This window comes from Anolis sagrei, chromosome 6 (assembly GCF_037176765.1).
Source record: "Anolis sagrei isolate rAnoSag1 chromosome 6, rAnoSag1.mat, whole genome shotgun sequence".
NCBI classification, from domain to species: Eukaryota; Metazoa; Chordata; class Lepidosauria; order Squamata; family Dactyloidae; genus Anolis; species Anolis sagrei.
The window spans coordinates 66,587,758-66,603,841 of NC_090026.1; the positions used below are offsets into that span (position 1 = coordinate 66,587,758).

General features: G+C 41.1%; 1 protein-coding gene across 6 annotated transcripts in view; it reads right to left on the reverse strand.

Moving 5' to 3' along the window:
* Nucleotides 1-16,084, reverse strand: part of HECW1 (HECT, C2 and WW domain containing E3 ubiquitin protein ligase 1) — a 246,207-nt gene that overhangs the window by 92,898 nt on the left and 137,225 nt on the right. For all 6 annotated transcript variants that reach the window (XM_060781570.2, XM_060781573.2, XM_060781572.2 and 3 more), the window contains one exon: nucleotides 3,948-4,042. In XM_060781570.2, the coding sequence (XP_060637553.2) occupies nucleotides 3,948-4,042 (95 nt within the window). The remainder of the gene's footprint in view (nucleotides 1-3,947; nucleotides 4,043-16,084) is intronic.

The window sequence follows — 16,084 nt, forward strand, 5'->3', positions numbered from 1 at the left end:
TCTTGACATTTGGGAGTTGTTGTTGCTGGGATTTATAGCTTTTTGGGGGGTTTTTTGTGTCAGGAGCGACCTGAGAAACTGCAAGTCGCTTCTGGTGTTAGTGAATTGGCCATCTGCAAGGACGTTGCCCAGGGGATGCCCGGATGATTTGATGATTTATAGTTCATCTACAATCAAAGAGCCCCTTGAATCTAACCAAAGATACTTCCCACACAGAGCCCCCATGGCCAATAGAAAATACTGGAGGGATTTGGGAGGAATTGACAGTGATTAAGGGGAGATGTAGTTTACCTACCTCCAGAGAGCACTGTGTTCCAAAGACAATCAGAAATATGTGTTTTCTGATGGTCTTTGGTGACCCCTCTGACACCCCCTCGCAACCCCCTCAGGGGTCCCAACCCCCAGGTTGAGAAACACTGCTCTATATATTTTTCCTCCATACAGACCTGAAAGGATCCTAGTACTCTAGGATCTTGATGTCCTCCCAAACAAACCACTTCAACCCTAATTCCCTCAAAAGATTCCCTTTTTACTATGATTTTTCTTCTTTTGCAGATTTAGCTATTTTTCTGCTTCACAAGCATAACTTCTTACACAATAGCCTTCCCCCATACAATCTACTCCAGTCAGAACCTGAGGATCTTTACATCCCCGCTCACCGTCCCCAAGGACTGTGGAATGACCTGCCAGAGGAGCTCCTACAGCTAAATCAGATGTCAGAACTGAAGAGACAACTGAAAATGGATCTCTTCCAGCAGACCTACTCAGTCAATTTTTAACAATTGATTTGTTCTGTGTATTTTAATATGTGTATTTTACAGAAATATGTTTTGATATTTAGGCTTTAAAGGATACAGTAATTATAATTTCTTGGTTATCTTCATTGTTCAGACATCTTTCCAGTGCACCCACTCAGGATCAGGATAATTTTTCCAACGCACCAAATACTGCAGGCTGCAATGATGATGCCTAGAATTTAGTATTTCCTTCCATTCAAAATGTTGGCCATCGATGAGAATAGGATCAGGTATCTGAACCTGGGGGTGCCATGTAGACTGTTCAAAAGCTTGTTTCAGCAGGCTGCAATGGAACACGGGGTGTACTTGTTTGAGATTGTGTGGTAACTAAAGTTGAACAGTCTCTTTGACAATAGGGTAAGGAGAGGACCTACACATTTTGGAGCCAGCTTCTTTGAAGGTTGGACAGCTTTTAGATATTTAGTTGACAGATACTCTACACTAATTCCCCTACTTTGAATTCCCACTGAGATGTGGATTTCCAGTCAGCAAACCGTTCATAATCCGTTTTAGCCTTGTGGAGAGATCTCTGAATTATTGACCAATTCTCAGTTATTCTAGCGCTCCACCTTGAGGGTGTATCTCCAGCAGATGGTACTAGTTTCTCCAGCTTTATCCTGAGTCCTGTAGCTATGTCTGGGGATATTAGGCAATTAGTATACACAAAGACTTTCAGGACAGATTGTCTTCTCATCCTCTCATTTTTTAAAGCTTAACTCGGATCAACAATTTGAATTAACTTGAATTCACAATCTTTACTGATGCCCTGGTCCATTGCAACCTGCCGCCAGTAATGATTTATAGCAGGTTGGAGGGGTTTTCCGCCAGTTGGACAGGGTCTACTTCAGAGTACTCCAAATTCATGGTCACTTTTTGGCTCTCTTGCCAGGTATTCCCCTTTGCTAGATTAGCTTCATCTTTTCCTTGTCCTGGGGCAGATTTTTGGGCTTTTCTCTTCTCTTTATCTGGGTTATTGCTAGCCGCTCCTCTGCAATATTCAGTTGCCTGATGTCCCTCTTTACCACAGTAAACAGAAACAGCCTGTCTTTCTTCCTTTCCATTCTCAGCTGCTCAATCAACCTCAATTTAGGTTTCTTACCCACTGGCGCTGTGGTGCTTCCCTTAGTAGCATAAGCTCTCGCTCTTCTTCTCATCTGTTGTTTTATATTCTCCACATTGCCAGTCAAATAAATACATGCCTCTAAGCTTGCAGGATCATCTCTTTGTAAGGTCCAGTCCAGCAACCGAAGTCTCAGGCCTCCCTTGAAATACTCCAATCAGTATTGGAGATTACTGACCAATCAGTAATCTTTCCTGCATTTGCGTTAAACTCTATGGCATACTCTTGACACTGTACGAAACCCCTGATAGCTGCTTGATATGCATCTTCGCTCTCAATTTTACTAGTGGGTATAAGAAATCAGACAGGCTGTTCAACTTGGATGCCTCCCCCTCATAGAGCTGAAGTTGTCAGTCCACCGCTGCTCCTTTCAGAATTGCCCCCACAGTATGTACTTTCGCCTATTCCGAGCGGAAAGTGTCTCCATAGTCTTGCACGTAATTATGCACTTTGGTGAGAAAGTATAACAGCTGCTGTGGATCTCCATTGAACTTTCAATTCCCCTTGCTGTTTCCCCTGGCCCAGCATGCTGACTATAGTCTCTTGTACTGGGCCCCAGGAGACTGACTGCCTGTCCCTCTTTTTAACTCCGCAGCTCAGTAAATGGGTCTGCTGAGTTGCCCCACCTTAACTCTGGTTCTTACTCCATGTTATCTGGTCGCTGCTCTGGGAATTCCCTGAGCCAAGGACCTTTATATCTTAGGGATTGCCTTGTTCCTTTTCTCCATCAGTGGTCACCTTGATCCACCCAGGAAAATCTTCTATACATACTGGGCCCTAGGGAGGTACACCTGGAAGCTACAAGGTGTAGAGTTTTTTCAACCTATGCTCCAATTCTGTGGAACTCATTGCCTCCATACATTAGAGCAATGTCGGAGTTGCGACCTTTTGTAAAGGCACTCAAGGCTTGGCTGTTTGGTCGTGCATTTAAGTAATCAGATCTAATTTGCCAAATAGTCACTGTTGAATGTTTTTATGTGGAATGTTTTTATATTGTGTAAATGCTATTTTAGATTGTAAGTCGCTCGGAGCACCTTGGTGGAGAGCAACTAATTAAGTGAAGTGAAGTGAAGAAGTTCTTCGATCCCCATTGGACCTTTGGCCCCTTGAGAAGTAGGTGGCTCACCCTCACCTTCGCCATGGTCTCCCTTCTCCAGCTTTCCTGCCAATTGGTTGACTGTCACTGACCGAGGTCAGGAAAAGCAGGGATGGATTCATAATGTGATGTGACAATTGCAGAACCTTAGTAGCAGTTAAATTCACAAGGAAATCTTGGAAATTTTTTTAATGCTAGGTTAATACTATACAGCAAAGTTACAAATGAAGAAAACGCAAATAACTTCTCAGTTCAATACTTCAAACCCTCCACCCCCTCAATTCCCTTAAAGTTCCTCTATCCAACCTCTTCCAGTCTTCCAGTCTAAGGTGGTTCATGCTATCAGGTTCCTTCCTGTGTAGGGGCCTAGATATTTTATTCTGTTTTCATTCCTCAACCTTGGTTGTGAACAAATGGCATGAAGGTGTTCTGGTGTGTTGAACACGCCAGATACAGGTCTATGACAATATATGCATTTTATCAAATATTTTTATGATTATGTGTTTTGTCTATGTTGTACGCCACTTCGAGCTGTGAGAGAGGTGCGGAAGAAATAAAATGTATTATTATTATTACTATTACTATTATTATTATTATTTATAATAAAATAGGGGTGGGGAGAGCTGTGATAATACACAATTATGGGATATACCCAGTCTAGAGACAAGACTATACAGGAAAAAAAAAACTGTGGACCACGGCTGAAAAACCAAGATGTAAAGAGGAAGACTATAAATATCCCTGATAAAGGGGAACCTTAAATCGTGCAGATGTATATATTACAATTCCTATTTACCCCAATCAGAAGGGCCAAGGGTATATCTCATGGACCAAAGGATCTTCACCTAGTTCTACATTTAGAACTAAAAGAATGAGGAAAATGGAACACAAGATGATGGGATAAGTGTAGCAGAGAGGCAGGCATAACACTTACAGGAGCTGCATTATTCTTCACTGTTACACTGGGAGTTGTTGCGCGCAGTGCCCCACTCACTCCATGGTAGTATTTGAAGCATATCTTTGTTTCAGCTAAAAGAAAGAGTGGTCTCATGTTAACAACACATAGCAAAAGAAAATATCATTCTAAGTTCTGAGATGAACCAGTTTCTCCTTGCTATACATGAGAGATATTTAAGTAACTGGGACTCAAGTTCAAGGAAGTTTATTGTGATTAAAATCCACTTAATTTATTGCATTTTAGTAAATGAACTTGTTCTATTATATCAAAAAAGCTGAAGCATGATTTATCTAGATTGTAGCATCAACCTCTAACAAATGTTGTCACCTGTAAATACAAATGTTCAGAATTAATATTATCTAATTAATGTCAGTCCATATAATTTCATGAACAAGTTCTTCCCCAGTCAAACACCATCCTATTCTTATCTAGAGATGCCAGAGAGCAAATTTTGTACGTAAAGCTTATTCTCCACCATTATCACTATTTCCCATTCTTGTCCAGATTTGATTCCAGTAATTGAATTTAGACTCTGTCTTTGGATTATCCTTATCAGTTATTGTCTGAACTTTGTGCTTTGACTTTGGAACACTGATCTTGGCTTTGTTGTATGACCCTCTGGCATTTGCCTTGTGAACTGTGCCTCTGATAATGTAGCATAATCATAACACTCTGGAGACCAAGGTTTGAATTCTTACTTGGCCGTGGAAACCCATTTGGTGACCTTGAACAAGTCACATTCTCTCAGCCCCAGTGGGAGGCAAAGGACAACCTCTTGCGAACAATGCTCGCCAAGAAAATCGTGTGATAGATTCACCTTAGGGTCACCATGCGTTGGATACGACTTGAAGGCACATATTAACAAAATATATGAATATCTTTCTTCAACTAATTATTCATTATTCTAAAAGAAAATATTGCATGATTCAGTTTTTCAAACTTTCCAGTAAAAGAGGCTTTAGAAAAGGCTATATATATATATATATATATATATTTTCTGAGCCTTCATATTTTTAGGGTTTATTTATTTATTTTATTTATTTAGTACATTTCTATACCGCCCCTCTCAGCCTTCCAGCGACTCGAGGACTTTTACAAGGCAAGAATTCAATGCCACCAAGGACACAATTACAATATACGATATAAAAACATCAGCAACAATAAAATCAAACATTATAATGAAACATACTTCAATCGATAATCATTAAAACAATGTCCAGTTCCACCATATAGTTATTCCGTTATTATATTCGTTACTCCGTATTTTCAAATACCCGCTCAAATCGCCATGTCTTAAGATTCTTCCAGAATGATAGGAGTGAGGAAGCCGATCTAATCTCCCTATGAAGGGCATTCCATAGCCGAGGGGCCACCACTGAGAAGGCCCTGTCTCTTGTTCCCGCCAACCATACTTGTAATGATGGCGGGACCGAGAGCAGGGCCTCTCCAGATGATCTTAAAGTGCTCGCAGGTTCATAAGGGGAGATTCGTTCAGACAGGTAAGTTGGGCCAAAACCGTTTAGGGCTTTATAGGTTAAAGCCAGCACTTTGAATTGTGCCCAGTAGCGAACTGGCAGCCAGTGGAGCTAGCGTAACAAGAGAGTTGTATGCTCCCTGAGAACCGCTCCAGTTAGCAATCTGGTTGCTGTCCATTGGACCAGTTGAAGCTTCCGGACAGTCTTCAAAGGCAACCCCACGTAGAGAGCGTTGCAGTAGTCTATATGGGATGTAACAAGAGCGTGGGTTCTATGTATGTGAAGATGTTTTCTTTTTTGAGCCTGGTCAGTTAGTTGCTAAATCTTTCAACACAAAGGATTACTATGAAAATGAATAACCTAAGGGTACAGATACAAAGAATAAGCTTCCATGAGCCAGGATAATAGTGCCTTTTTATTTTTACTATTTTTTTCTTAAATATCAGATTTTCTTTTACACTTCAAAAACCTACCTGTCCTTCCTTTCCCTTATATTCATTGAATGACTGCGTTGGAAGAGACTACACAGGCCACCCAGTTTAACCCCATCACGCAGGAAAAGCAGAATCAAAGCAGCCTCGACGAATGGCCATTCAGCCTCTGCTAAAAAGCCTCCAAAGAAAGAGCATCCACAATGGGTGCTATTGATATTGTGTTCTCTAACTCAGGGACACTAATCTGGAACTGAATGTACATCTACTAGAAGGAAGTTGTTGCTGTTGCTGTTGTTGTTAATAATAATAATAATAATAATAAGAAGAAGAAGAAGAAGAAGAAGAAGAAGTACGTAATAAGACAGCACACATGCACATTAGATCCAAGCATTTGAGATTTGTCTCTGAATATCAGGCTCTTCCCAAAGAGCTAGGATATTAGAGGGATTTTCATAGGACTTGCAGTTTCGAGAAGTGCTGCCTTCTGCAGCATGTGGATTGGTGTTCTGTCCAAATTAAGGCTTTTTAAGTGCTTCTTGTGTTTCTTGGAATGCCTCCAAGAGAATAATAATAATAATAATAATAATAATAATAATAAAACAATAACAACTTTATTCTTGTATCTCACCACCATCTCCCCGGAGGGACTCGGGGAGGCTTAGACATGGCACAAGGTGCCTGAAAACAGAACATAAAATGAAAGGAATTTAAAAATACAATTATTGCAACATATGGACATATAAACATCAACTAATACTCAATTAAATCAATGGCAGTAAACTACTATAAATGTGGCCAGGAAGTAAACAATTGAACTGGGAATGGGCTAAGTTCAAAGCTGTAGCTATGGGAAGAGAACATGTGAAAAAGTGCAAGGCTGCATAACAACTGTATAAATAATTAGGGACTAGGCGTTCTCAAAAACTTGTTTGAATAGCCAGGTCTTCTGGTTCCTATGGAAGGAGGACAGTGTGGGGGCTTGCCTAATTTCCCTGGGAAGGGCATTCCAGAGCCAGGGGCCTCCACCAAGAAGGCCCTTATCCCCATCAACCGTGCTTGAGATGGTGGCGGGACCATGAGGAGGTCCTCCCGGCAGATCTTAGAAACCATGCCAGTTCATTGGAGGGGTGTGTGGATATGGTCACAAAGATACGCAGGACTTGAACCATTTAGGGCTTTATAGGCAATAAACTATATATGCAGATGATACCACGTTGATGGCCAAAAGCAAGGAGGAGCTGAGGAGGAGCTTCTAATCAAGGTTGAAGAAGAAAGCGCAAAAGCTGGGTGCAGCTAAACATCAAAAATACAAAGATTATGGCAAGAAGAATGACTGACAACTGGGAAATACAGTGAGAAAACATGGAGGCAGTGACAGACTTTGTATTTCTAAGTGTAAAGATTACTGCAGAAGCAGACTGCAGCCAGGAAATCAGGAGACGCTTACTTCTTGGGAGAAGAGCAATGTCCAATCTCAATAAAATAGTGAAGAGTAGAGGTATCACACTGGCAATTAAGATCTGCATAGCTCAAGCAATGGTATTCCCCATAGTCATCTACAGATGTGAGAGCTGGACCAAAGGGAAGGCTAAGCAAAGGAAGATAGATGCTTTTGAACTGTGGTGCTGGAGGAAAGTTCTGAGTGCCTTGGACTATAAAAAAATCCAACCAGTCCATACTTCATGAAATAAAGCCTGACTGCTCATTGGAGGGAAGGATAGTAGAGGCAAAGATGAAGTACTCTGGCCACAACATAAGAAGAAAGGAAAGCTTAGAGAAGACAATGATGCTGGAGAAAATGGAAGGAAAAAGGAAGAGGGGCCGACCAAGGTCAAGATGGATGAATGGCATCTTTGAAGTGACTGGATTGACCTTGAAGGAGCTGGGGGTGGTGATGGCCGACAGGGAGCCCTGGCGTGGGCTGGTCCATGAGGTCATGAAGAGTCGAAAACGACTGAACGAATGAACAACAACAACTGGTAATAACTGATTCCAGGTCTGACCAAGCCAGAGAGTTCATACTGCTGGCCAGTCACAGATGCTAGTGTTGAATACCTCTATCTCTTTCCACTTGACTAACTAACCAGGTTTGTTTCTAACATCAAACCCTGGTACAAAACAATGAGTTCCTGAAAACTGTTTCTGACAATTATCAGATTCTTTTTATATAAATTATCATTTGCCATTTTTCTTTTCTCAGTAAGATTTCACTAGATCAGGTTACTGCTAAGGTCATCACATTCCTTCAATTAGAGCCGATAAAAGTTGCATAGCCAATCCACTCATCTCCCTGGAGATGATACAAAGTCAAAGTCCTTATGTATCAGTTATCATACTAGCTTGACAAATTTCTGAAATATCAAAGCATGGATGAGTTTCAGTTGGCAGCTACATCAGTTCATTTTACAGCCTGAAAAGCATTAGGGATTGTAGCAGAAATATATATCAAAAAAAGGATGTGCTTGAATATGTGGGCGAGGATTTTTGGAGGGAACTTTAATACTGCTATCCTTATGTTGCTTTAACTTGACAGTACAATTCCCATTAAAGTTGCCTCCTGTCTATTCTCTTCTTTCTTGCTGTTGTCTTTTCTATTCTCAACAATTAAATGATAACAGTAGGGGCCTTTTTTTGTTACGCTGCAATATACATTTATAATTTTGGTATAAAATAATGTTTGTTTATGAGTTTACATTCTACTTTTCTAGGTAACAACTTCCACAAAGCAACTTACAATGTGCCCAGATAAACATACTTCAAACAATACCATCATATAAATTCAGAATCTATCTATATATATATATATATATATAAAATGCTCTGTGCATAATGAATTCCTTAAAAACAAAAGAACCAATGAACGAAATCACACCAAATTTGGCAAAAAAAAAAAAAAAAGTCTCACAACACAAGGAGTGACCATCACTCAAAAAATTATGATTTTGTCATTTGGGAGGTGCAGTTCCTGGGATTTATAGTTCAATTACAATCAAAGAGCATTCTGAACTCCATCAATGATGGAATTGAACCAAACCTGGCACACAGAACTCCCATGACCAACAGAAAATACTGGAAGGGTTTGGTGGGCATTGACCTTGAGTTTGGGAGTTGTAGTTCACCTACATCCAGAGAGCACTGTGGACTCAAACAATTATGGATCTCGACCAAATTTGGCATAAGCACTCCATATGCCCAAATATGAACACAGATGGAGTTTGGGGGAAATAGACCTTGACATTTGGAAGTTGTAGTCACTGGGATTTATAGTTCACCTACAATCAAAGGGCATTCTGAACCCCACGAATGACAGAATCAGGGCAAACTTCCCACACAGAACCCCCCATGACCAACAGAAAATACTTAAGGCCATCCAACCCAACTCCTTTCATCAGGGCAAGAAAACGTAATCAAAGCCCTCCTGACAAAGAGCCATCCAGCCATAGACATAGATAGATAGATAGATAGATAGAGATATATGATTCACATACACATAGATATAGTATCCTAGATTTGAAAGGGATCCTTAAAGAAGGACAATAATATGTTCCATGTTCCAGAGTAGGCAAACCAGACAATCTCCACACCAGCACTGACAAAGAAACAACAAGAAATACTGTTTACCCACAAGCATCAAGACATTACATATATTAGAAACCAACACTTTCTCATTCCCTTTATTTTCCAGATCAACAGACTGGGCCACAGCAACGCGTTGCTGGGGACAGCTAGTATATTATGAATTAAAAAAAGCAGTCTTCCATTCAAAGAATTCTGATCCCGAGCAACTGTGCATCACTTTCTTTTTGCTTGTGCTTTCCCCTCCTCGCCCCTACCATAATAGATATAAGTAAAAGAATTATTTGTCTAAAATTGATCTCTATCACCAAGGATCAGACTGAGACATATCCTGACACCAGGGCAAATTTCCCACATTTAGATATCATTTTTCAGCACTGCTTATATCCTTGCTATTCTCCCATTTCTTTAGCTCTGTTCATCAAGATTAATCTCCTTTTTCTTTCACTCACAATTTCACTTGGTCTCTATATAATCCTCTCTGCTCTTCTTTTGCTCAAAGGTCAGCTTGGCCCGAAGAGCTTAACTTTCACTAGAAGGATAGATTTATTATCTTGGGTATAAAAGCAACAATGCCAAGATTAAAGCAGTTCCCCCTTCTTGATGTTCAAACCCTTTAAAAGCTCTAATGCATAAAACAGCTCAACCTATTCTTCCAACAATCCATCAAGGAGGCTTTGATGGGCAAAAGACAATGTGACAACTGCGTTGCAATTTATTTCAAATCACTATTTCAATAAAACAAAAATTCATCTACTTCGGAGGCATTATCTTTAAATAAACCCTAATATAAAATGGAGTATCTTTTCCAATTCCCCACTTCTCCAAAATTTAATTTGTTGAGGGGGAGTTAAACTGTATTTTAAGCAGACAAAATACACTGAATCATCACACAAAGGCCCCATTAACACTAAACATTTAATTGCATTATATGGTCAATGTAGACTTCATGCAGCTCAATGCAGCTTAAACTGCATTATCTGAATCTACACTGACCATATAATACAGTTCGATCTGCATCATATGGTCATAGATGATGTCTCAGACAAGACTTTTATCAATAAGAGATCTGTGCATATCTGCAAAGAAGTAATGAAAAGTGGAAGGGAAATTGCTGCATTTTGTTTTTATAGCTGCTACATACATACACATGGACTGGACAGTTCAATATAAATGTGTAAATATGCCCTGGATCCAGTATACTAGTACCAAATCCAGGGCCATTATTCACACTAGCAGATGGATCATTGGTGAAAGGGTTTAAAATGTGGCAGCCAGACAGAAGTGAGATGGATCGTTAGCAAAGAGGTTTAAAATCTGGAAGCAGAAGTGTAAAAATGGGGAAATAGATAACTGGGAAATGGTTTTAAAATCTGGTAAAGGTTTTATAGTGGGAAAGGAAGTGATAAGGACTGTCCACAACTGTTTGTGGACAGAAATCTATAGCATTCATGTTGTCCAATTCTGGGTATCACATTTCAAAAAGGATATTGACAAGCTGGAACATGTCCAGGGAAGGGCGAACAAAATGGTAAAGAGGTTTGGAAGCTATGTCCTATGAGAAGAGGCTTAGGGAGCTGGGGATGTTTAGCCTGTTTAGCTCTATACGGTTCTGGCCCAGCTTACTTGTCCAAACGCATCTGCCTCTACGTCCCACCTCGTAACTTAAGATCATCCGGGGAGGCCCTGCTCTCCCGCCAACATCGCAAATGTGGCTGGCGGGGACGAGAGATAGGGCCTTCTTGGCTGTAGCCCCCCGCCTGTGAAATGTGCCTCCAAATGAAATACGATCGACCCCATCCCTCCTGGCATTCAGGAAGAAATTAAAATCAGGGACCAGGCTTTAGGACAATAAACTTAAGGCAGCATATTTTACTGGAAATGGATTGGCAAGACAATATATATGAGGATACGGTTTTATTGTTCTATCAATAGGTTTGTAGACTGAGTATTGTTTTAACGACTGTTATGATAATTTGGTTATAATTAATTGCCTCCGGTGGCGCAGTGGGTTAAACCCCTGTGTTGGCAGGACTGAAGACCAACAGGTCGCAAGTTCGAATCCGGGGAGAGGCGGATGAGCTCCCTCTATCAGCTCCAGTTCCTCATGTGGGGATATGAGAGAAGCCTCCCACAAGGATGATAAAAACATCAAATCATCCAGGCGTCCCCTGGGCAACGTCCTTGCAGACGGCCAATTCTCTCACACCAGAAGCGACTTGCAGTTTCTCAAGTCACTCCTGACACAACAAAAACATTTGCTATTGTTTTAACTCTGTATGTATTTATGGTTTTATACTGCGTTATTGATTTGTGGCATCCAATTGCTGCCTTTTTTAGCCGCTCTGAGTGTCCCCCTCCCCGGGGGTTGAGAAGGGTGGGGTAAAAATGCTGTAAATAAATAAATAAATAAATAGCAGAGAAGGTGAAGAGATGACATTTTAGCCATGTTTAAATATGTGAAAGGAAATTATATGGAAGATGGAGCAAGCTTGTTTTCTGCGAATGCAGAGACTAAGACACAAAACAATTGATTCAAACTACAGGAAAAGAGATTCTACCTAAACATTAGGAAGAACTTCCTGACAGTGAGAGCTGTTTGGCAGTACAATATGCTACCTCAGAATGTGATGGGTCTTTCCTACTTTGGAGGTTTTAAAGTAGAGTTTGGATGGCTATCTATCAGGAATGCTTTGATTGTATAGTACTGAACAGCAGAGGGTTGGATTGGCTAGATGCTTCCATGATCATATGATAGTAAAACAACAGCAGACCATTTAAAGTGTGCACAAGTAGACTTCATCTGAGTATAGGCACATTTTAACTCTCATTTTTGATATAAGAAAGTATTGATAAAAAAAATTTGACAGATTTGTTAAGGTTGGATTATGTTGGTCAAAAGTTGCTTTGCACTTGAGAGTACCATGTCAAAACTTATGCTTGTGAAATCCAGTACTGGACTCTTGTGTTCTTAGATATCAGTAAACATAGGGATATACGGTATATATTTACACACATACACACAAAATGAGGCCAGCCCAATTAGTCATCATATATTCATAACATTTCAGAATCAATATGCATGAGTTTCTTTTATCTCAACTACACATCTTATGGTATTTTTAGCCAAATATTTCCATGGCAACAAGGCAAGGAATGGTCCATTTGAGAAGACAGATGTGTCAGAGCTGCATAGCTGGGGAATTTAAAAGAACGGTTTAAGCTATTTCCCAGCACTTACTGCATCTTCTGGTTTTCTGTCAGTGCCATTTGTTGCCTCTTATATTTTCTGAATAAAAATGAATGTATTTGTGAGATGATTAAATACTGTATTTCATATTATGCCTTTTAAACATAAATACAGCATGGGAAAACATAACAAATGGGAAGTCTGACTTGGCCACGGTGGTACACGCTTTGGTCACATCCCGCCTCGACTACTGCAACGCTCTCTACGTGGGGCTGCCCTTGAAGACGGCCCGGAAGCTTCAGCTAGTCCAACGCGCGGCAGCCATGTTGTTAACGGGAGCAGGACGCAGAGAGCATACAACGCCCCTGCTGTCCCAGCTCCACTGGCTGCCGATTTGCTACCGGGCCCAATTTAAGGTGCTGGTGTTATCCTACAAAGCCCTAAACGGTTCCGGCCCAAAATACCTTGCAGACCGCATCTCGGCCTATGAGCCCACGAGGGCCTTGAGATCGTCCGGGGGGGCCCTTCTCTCGGTCCCGCCTGCCTCACAGGCACGTTTGGCGGGGACGAGAGAGCGGGCCTTCTCGGTGGTGGCCCCCCGGCTGTGGAACGCCCTCCCTGTTGAAGTTAGACAGGCGCCCTCCTTGATGGCCTTTCGTAGGGGCCTGAAGACATGGCTCTTCGAGCAGGCCTTCAATTGAGTGTATCTTGAACGACACTGGAACGAACTAGGACTATGAATTTGGCTATGACCCCAGGACTTGACGAAGCGGATTTTTAGTGTAAGATTATGTTATGTGTGTATTGTCTGGTTTGTGCTGTCCTGCCTATTGTACACTGTCCATTTTTGTTGTTGTGCACCGCCCCGAGTCGCCCTCGGGCTGAGAGGGGCGGTCAATAAATGCAAAAATAAATAAATAAATAAATAAAACTGTTACATACCTTTCTGTTTGATTCAGGCACAGTAAGATCTGAATTTTTAGGATTATAACCATCTGATTTGTGGCAGGGCTATGTGAAATGATTTCCAGCCTGATCACTGGCAATGAAAAATGGATCAGGCCACTAAATGTGAAAAGGACATTGGGATTATTGTTGATTATATATTGAAACCAGAAAATAATGTGAATGCTTTTTTTTAGCATGCAATAATAAAAGCATATTTTCAGGTCCCACTATATACTGTGCTGGTTGGACATATTGAGCTAGTTGAAGAAAGGTCTAAGGGGTGACATGATTATACTCCTTAAATAACTCAGGGGCTATCAGAGGAGGAGGAATACAACTGTTCTCTATTGCCTAGAGCAGGGGGTCCCCAAACTACAGCCCGCGGGCCGGATTCGGCCCCCCGAGGCCTTGCAGGAGAAGGGGGGGGGCCTTAAATCCAGTCATGTCCGACTCTGGGACTCTGCTGCTCATCTCCATTTCTAAGTCGAAGAGCTGGTGTTGTCCATAGACACCTCCAAGGTCATGTGGCCGGCATGACTGCATGAAGCGCCGTTACCTTCCTGCCGGAGCAGTATCTATTGATCTACTCACATTTGCATGTTTCCAAACTGCTAGGTTTATATTTATTCTAAACTGCTAAGTTTATATTTGTTAAAATAGTTCTTCATTTTAATTATTGTATTATTTAAAGTGTTTTTTGCACTAAAAATAAGATATGTGAGGTGTAGAATTCATTCATGTTTTTTTTCAAATTATAATCCGGCCCTCCAACAGTTTGAGGGACTGTGACCCGGCCCTCTGTTCAAAACGTTTGGGGACCCCTGGCCTAGAGTGTAGAACAGGTCTAATGCTTATAAAGTACAGACAGTAAATTTCGACTGACCATAGAATTAACCTCTTGACAGTGAGAGTGGCTTGACAATGGAGTCAAAAGCCAAAGCGGTAGTAGAATATCCTTCCATGAATTTGTTTTAAAAGAGGCTAGATAGCGATCTGTGGGGTGCTCTAACTGGAGATACTGCAGGGGGAGGGCCAGCTCTATGATTCTGTAATTCTATGATTTGTGAGTACAATTCATTTGTACTAGACAATCTGCATCATTCATTGGCCCCATCTACACTGAGCATTGAATGCAGTACAAAGCTAGCTTCAAACTGTGGTTGCCAAATAACAAACATTCACAAAAGTGCATTAAAAAAGCCCTTAGTGAGCGTCAGTGCTCTGTAGTTTGTTTAATCACCATCCATACCTCAAACTGGTTTCAGGATTTCCTATGTAACAATCTGCACAGTGAAACCACTTTCTTCAAGACCCATTTGAAATTGCATTAAATGGTCAGTGTACATGGGACCATAGTGTAATAGCAAGTCTGTTTCAAGTCCACCTCTCCAAGGATGATTCTGCATAGACACTATAAACAAGAATAACATGATTCATAGGCCGTTTCTACACTGCCATGTAATCCAGTTCAAAACACATGATCTGGATTTTATATGGCTGTGCCGTCACACCTAGACACTATAAAGTTAAAACTAAGATGTGCTTCTCTCTTTATCCGGGTGAACTGTGGGTGCCTTACTTAGAAACTTAGGATTCTCAGCAACCGAGGCCACTCCAGCTTTGAACATCAAACAGAACATTTATTTTTCAAAGTCCTTGACAGACTTGGCACAGTTTGTTGAAGTTACAAACACAAACAGTCAACTTGTGAAATTATATAGATGTTCCTTCCTTCTTTTTTTCATCAGCTACTGAGCTAACTTCCCCCAACGGTAGAAAAATCCTGGAATTCTTTACCCTAACCCTGAGCTGCTATTTTTAGAAAGAGCAGGTCTTTCCCTATCCAAGCTCAAGGTTAGTTTGGGGATGAAGTAATAGAGCCTCTCCCAATGGCAGAAAAATCCTGAGATATTCTCTGCCATAGCACTGAGCTGCTATCTTTAGCTGCTATCTATCTGAGTTCAGCACCAGTTTCAAAGGCAAGAGGGTGAATACTCACGATGGCCTGTCCAAGCTTCCTAGCTTGACCATAAACACATCTGAGGCTTTTTCTAAACTGAAATGGAGATCTCAACCCCAGGAAAAAGGGCGGTCTCTAGACCAAAAGATACTTTTTTAAACCAATAACAGCAAAAGGCTTTTGCAGGCTGAGCTAACTTCCCCCAACGGTAGAAAAATCCTGGAATTCTTTACCCTAACCCTGAGCTGCTATTTTTAGAAAGAGCAGGTCTTTCCCTATCCAAGCTCAAGGTTAGTTTGGGGATGAAGTAATAGAGCCTCTCCCAATGGCAGAGAAATCCTGAGATATTCTCTGCCATAGCACTGAGCTGCTATCTTTAGCTGCTATCTATCTGAGTTCAGCACCAGTTTCAAAGGCAAGAGGGTGAATACTCACGATGGCCTGTCCAAGCTTCCTAGCTTGACCATAAACACATCTGAGGCTTTTTCTAAACTGAAATGGAGATCTCAACCCCAGGAAAAAGGGCGGTC